Source organism: Hippocampus guttulatus, chromosome 7 (genome assembly GCF_054856545.1).
Source record: "Hippocampus guttulatus isolate MCC_2025c chromosome 7, RoL_Hgut_1.0, whole genome shotgun sequence".
Lineage (NCBI taxonomy): Eukaryota > Metazoa > Chordata > Actinopteri > Syngnathiformes > Syngnathidae > Hippocampus > Hippocampus guttulatus.
Genome location: NC_141267.1, coordinates 18,811,059 through 18,817,239, shown reverse-complemented (window position 1 = coordinate 18,817,239; position 6,181 = coordinate 18,811,059). Strand labels below are relative to the sequence as shown.

General features: G+C 41.0%; 1 protein-coding gene across 1 annotated transcript; it reads right to left on the bottom strand.

Annotated features, from left to right (window-relative positions):
• Positions 1–1,645: 1,645 nt before the first annotated feature.
• Positions 1,646–4,955, bottom strand: nmu (neuromedin U). The gene is made up of 7 exons (XM_086116138.1): positions 4,767–4,955; positions 3,338–3,393; positions 2,799–2,852; positions 2,680–2,709; positions 2,413–2,487; positions 1,969–2,025; positions 1,646–1,880 (listed from the first exon to the last, which is right to left on the bottom strand). Exons 1-7 carry the CDS (start codon positions 4,921–4,923, stop codon positions 1,845–1,847), a joined length of 465 nt encoding a protein of 154 aa, XP_085972264.1. The 5' UTR covers positions 4,924–4,955; the 3' UTR covers positions 1,646–1,844.
• Between the last annotated feature and the right edge of the window lie 1,226 nt (positions 4,956–6,181).

The following is a 6,181-nucleotide window of genomic DNA, read 5'->3' as shown; positions in this document are numbered from 1 at the left end:
TTTTATCACTTTTGGCCCACGAGAGCACAATTAACCCTTCTTAGTAAACTACTGTGCCACACTAATAACATTAATGGACCCAACTAGTAAGCATTTGTCACACACAGGCTCCTGAACCCCATAAATACCACCAAAATCCTCACGAATAGTTTTTCCTCACGAGTAGTAGTACGTACAGGAAGTGGTGTTGTGATTGTGCGTTTGGTAATTGCGACATCTAGCGGTTGAAAATGGAGTTCCATTTAGATCCTGGTTTTGGCAAGCAATGCAATCAAGAATGTTTATTTTCTGTTTCATTGTTTTGAAAAATAAAAAGCAATTGTTCAAAATAAATACATTTATGGGAATGAGGAATTAGGCAAAAAAAAAATTGATTTTTTTTAATGCAACAATAACATGGGAAGAAAACAAGGTAATTGATTTTAAATTGTGTACAGTAAACCATTTAAGATAAAGTGCACTTTTTAACATTTATTTTTGAATTACTGGTGAATTAATTAGGCAATTATTTGAATGTGTTACACACATTCACACGCTGTTACTTTATTTTAATTATGGGGAATAAATACATAAATAGATTCAAAAATAAATTTGAAATGAAAACAAGTCAATAAATTAAGATAATTTATCTTCCCATTAACTTAAAGTAAATACCATTGTATTGCAGTTTACGTTTCAAAATTACGTCAGCCTAATAGCATAGTTGAACGTTTTCGCAAACTATGAAAATTAAATACCCCCCAAAAAATATCAACAAACAAGAACAATCCAAATGATTCACCTTTTGCAAATTACCATGTCACGTATGACCAAGATACAAAAATAAATTAATAAGGTTAAATAAATAAATAAAATTAATAAGCACATTGATTTTTTTTTTTTTAATGGATAAGATTATCTTAAAATGACTTGGGAACGCTAGTACTGTAGTCCAATGATATAAAAATGATTTACTTTGAAGTGAACAATAAGAGAGTCATAAGTTTGATAATAATCATTTTTAATAAATGTAATATGTATTTACAGGTGTTTTATATATATATATATATATCCATCCATCCATTTTCCGAACCGCTTGATCCTCACTAGGGTCGCGGGGGGTGCTGGAGCCTATCCCAGCCGTCTTCAGGCAGTAGGCGGGGGACACCCTGAATCAGTTGCCAGCCAATCGAAGGGCACACAGAGACAAACAACCATCCACGCCCACACTCACACCTAGGGACAATTTAGAGCGTCCAATCAACCTGCCATGCATGTTTTTTGGAATGTGGGAGGAAACCGGAGCACCCGGAGAAAACCCACGCAGTCCCGGGGAGAACATGCAAACTCCACACAGGGAGGCCGGAGCTGGAATTGAACCCGGTACCTCTGCACTGTGAAGCCGACGTGCTAACCACTGGACTACCGGGCCGCCAATATATATATAAAACATACAAATTTAAATATGTAGTGAAATGAGTCATTCATAAGGACTACAACAATGACTGCTTCTATTTTTGTCATATCTATATATTTTTGGGGGTTTTTAAATCAGAATTGCATTCGGTGCATTCATTAATTGATAAAAAAATATGTTTTGAAATCAGATTTAATATGTCTTCCCATAATATAGCTAACAATAAAAACAAGAAAATCTGATAGCACTTTTAATGCAAAGGACGTGTATATATACATTTTACATATCCCACAAGATAAAGTCTGAACAAAGTAGTCATCTTTTTTTTCATACGATCACTTTCTTGATGTACATTCAGTAAATTGTGTGTGTCGCCGACTCAGTGGTCCGGTGCAGCGACTGTGAGGAGGCTGCTGAGGGCTCAAGTGATCAAGCGTTATCCTTTTGGCTACTCGTATTCTAATGCTGTTCTTCCATTTCGAGGCTGCAAAAAATAAAAACAAACAAACAAAAAACATATCTTTTTTCAGATTTCTTTTTTTTTCTTTTTCAACTAGATTTATCTATCCTACCCGATAGAGGAAGTAGTGGCCTCTGCTTTGGATTCCGCCAGGTCCCTCCAGTTCAGCCTGTGGCAACAACACAATAAAAAAAAAAGGTAATGTGCATCCATAGCCCCAAATCATTCTGTTGCTAACCAAAACAGCACCAGTAGGTAGCATGTGCAAAATAGATTGTAATACAGTAATTCTTTGTTTATCCGCTATTTCCAACTTCACCATGTCAAACCCTTTTGTCCCTCGACATATGCATGCAATCCATTTCTTAAAAGGTTATAACACTGCCACCTGGATGCTCTTTGTTAGCGCTGACGTTTCATATTGTGTTGGGAATAGGCAGAGAGAGCTATTTGCTATTTGGACAAACGCATGTCACAGACATGTCATTAAGACACCTGAGAATATGTCGTGGTTACTCTTTTTATTTATTTATTTATTTTTAGCAGTGGTACTTAATTGCACTGAGTGTCCTCTCTGTTGCCGGTTATGCAGACCGGACACCAAATGGGGGAATGGCTGCAATGCTGGGCCCTGGTTGACACAAAAACAAGAACTCTTGTGAGAAACAAACATTTTCTATATTTGGGTAAATAACACTGGGAATCACCATGAGTAATTAATTAATTAATTCTTTTTTTTTTTTTTTCTTCTTCTTCTTCCAGCAAAATACCATTGTGTGTTTTCGACTGGTATTTGGTCCACACAGTTGCAAAATGCACTCACCTTTCTGTTATTTTCTTGTCCTTTCAGCTCCTGGGGAAGAAAAACAAACAACCAAATAAAGAGAGAGAGAGAGAGACACCTACACGCATAATGTATGTATATATGTCCTTTTTGTCTACCTTGAACTTCTGGACCAGCATTAAGAAGCAAATTTCCCCCAAGATGTCAGATGCCTGGAAAAGACGATAGTTTTCTTGGCTTTAGATTTATTGTTCAAGACATTGAGCTCTATTTTCACAGCGAGTGGGTCCTGATTGTCTTATCATCGCAAGTTTCGCTGGGCGTTTTTTTTTTTTTTGTCAGTTTAGCAGACAGGTCTTGGTCAAGCTAGGTAGGCCCGCGTGATAGAAGAGTGGCCTGGAGATGCGCTTGGTGAAGTGACATATTGGTGGCATCAGTGACACTTTCTGAATCTGTGGTAGTTGACTGGTTGGATGGATCCTGTTTTGTGTTGAAAGGATGGAGGGCGGATGAGAGCGAGCGCTTCCTGTTGGATGGATTGTGGTTGGATGCATTGATGAGTCTATCGACTGGGAAGATGTTGTACGTGGATGAACGGAAAGATCGTGCCATTTGTTGGATGGGTTGATGGAAAGTGCTACCTATTGGATGGATGGATGGATAAATAGATAGATACAGAAGAAAAAAGTGGTGTTACCTGGCTGAGAGGCTGCCTCTGGTCAACGGTGGCTTGCCAAGGTTCTACCGGAGCACCTTTTCATGTGAGCACAACACAAATGTTTCAGTTAAAAACAAAAGCAACTTGACTCTAAACAGCCTCCCATAAAGACTAACAGAAGATACGTGGCGAGAAACCGGAAGCTTCTCCCGTGTTTTTGTAGATTGCTATCCACATGATTGCCTCTGTTGCCCATTAGCTCTGTAAAAGCTTTTCTTTAGATCATGCACACTTATTGTGCTGACGTAATTTTGGTTTACCCGCCACGGATGGAAGTATTCCAATGTCCAGAATTCCGCTGAATCCAGGATCACATTGTGGCGGTCAATCAACCAGTCTTTCTTCAATTAGCCACAGGGAAAGAGAAGTTTGTGTTTGAGATGGATGGATGGATGGATGGGTTGATTTAGTTATTTATTGAATGTATGGATGGATGATGGATGTATAGATGGTGTTATCCATTTGCTGGATTAATGCTTTTATCTATTGGATGGATGGATGGAAATAGGCTTTCAAATAGATGGACGGACGGACGGATGGGTGGATGGATGGGCAAAGCTGTCAAATGGATGGATGGTGGACGGACTGATGGATAATGCCATCAACTGGATGGATGGGTGGATGAATGGATAAAGCTGTCAAATGGATGGATGATGGACGGATGATGGACGGGTGGATGGATGGATGAATGGATGGCTAATGCTGTCAAATGGATGGATGGGTGGATGGATGGGTAAAGCTGTCAAATAGATGGATGGATAATGATGTCAACTGGATGGATGGTAGGTTTATGGGTGGATGGATAAAGCTGTCAAATGGATGGATGGATGCATGGATGGATTTTGTTATCCATGGATAGATGGAGCTATCCATTTGCCGGGTTGATGGTGTTATCTGTTGGATGGACAGATGGACGGATGGAGGAACAGCCCATCAATCTTGGACTAATGAGCAGCATGCAACTCGGTGTAAAATCACAATGAATAAAATAATGTAATTAATAAATTAAATAAATGCATGTGAAATGAAATGAATTATTCCACAATAACATTAAAAACACAACTAGTACCAATAAATGTTCAAAATGTCGTTTAGTCCAGATGTTCCCAAAACAGTCAGCCCACCAAACACCACGCATTATAAATTTGGTAATTGTACTTCATTTCTTATTCAATAAATGTAGACATAGATCTAGGAAAACAAAAACGAATGACTTAATAATGTGAAATACAATATGCTCATAAGATAATAATAATAACATGAGGAAATAATTATTTTAAAGAGGAATTATAGAGCACACAAAAGATACATGAAACAAACAAAAAAAAGTCAATAAACAAAGCACCAAATTTTGATTTGCCATCAAAATGAAAAGAAAAGTTTGCTAGATTGTCAAAGTCCATCTTACTGTGAATGAGAGGAACCGTGGCGAGAACCAGGAGGGCGGCGAGGCTGACGCCAACTGCACTCGCGCTTCCTCCACTAAGCTTCGACAAACTGCCACCGCCGTGGCTGCTGCTGCTGCTGCTGCTGGAGCCTGCCTGCTTGTTCTGGTCGGTGGGCATGTTTTCCCCTTTTGCTGCGTGGACTCCACTGATAAACGTGTGTGACTTGTGAGTGACTTTGGAGCGGGGAGTCGGGAGTATATGAAGGCGGCTGTCACTCACTTACTCTCCATTGGACTGCGTCACTGGAGGAGGCCTGTGCATGGAAGAGGCTGGGATTGGGCACCCCCTCCCTCATATCAACACAGAACACAACATTAAGTACTTAACTCCTTCCGCACATGTTCAATACAATTTAGATCAGAGTTCTTCAGAATACTCCGATATTTGGGTCTGAGCCATGACTGAATGTTTCTAATTATGTGTTTTGGGTTTTCGTCCTGTTGGAGGATCCGTGACCTGCGGCTGAGAAGTGCTTGATAGTTATTGTTGCTGCGCAGGTTCTAGACACGCTCGCAATTGTACCCTCCAGAATATAAACAGGTCCCAATAAATATAAAGTACACTGTATACCTACATAAAGGAGGGTCGGTTATATTCTGGGGCTGCTTTGCTACATCCAGAACAGAGTTGTCATGAATCCGGGTGCATTCATTCATTCATTTTCCGAGCCGCTTTATCCTCACGAAGGTCGCGGGGGTTGCTGGAGCCTATCGCAGCCGTCTTCGGGCAGTAGGTGGGGGACACCCTGAACTGGTTGCCAGCCAATCACAAGGCACACAGAGACGAACAACCACCCTGGGGACAATTCAGAGTGTTCAATCAGCCTGCCATGCATGTTTTTGGAATGTGGGAGGAAACCGGAGTACCCGGAGAAAACCCGCGCAGGCCCGAGGAGAACATGCAACAAACTCCAAACAGGGAGGCCAGACCGGGGATTGAACCCACGACCTCTGCTCTGTGAGGTCGACACGCTAACCACTGGACCACTGGGCCCCCAATCTGGGTACAAGGAAATCTTAAGACGATCAAGGCAAAAATAATAGCAACGCCTAAATTTCATGTGGTAATTGTCAGACGACGGAGCGATTCCAAGGAGTTGTTGTGGTCCCCACCCATGTCCGTCCTCCTACGCTCATCTCCACATCCATCCTCTTCCTGCCGCAACATCACAGCAGAGACGCTCATGAGCAAAATCCTTGCATTCAAATTCATTTTCAGTGAAACGTAACCACGGCAGTTTCTTCATCATGGGGCAACGTTCCCCCTTGTGGCGTTCCGCCGTTTCCACGGCGCCGTTGAAATGTCAAGACCTTTGAAATAAGTTGATGTTTATTATGACAGGGACTTGCACGCGCCTGTCGTAGAAGGGTTTGTT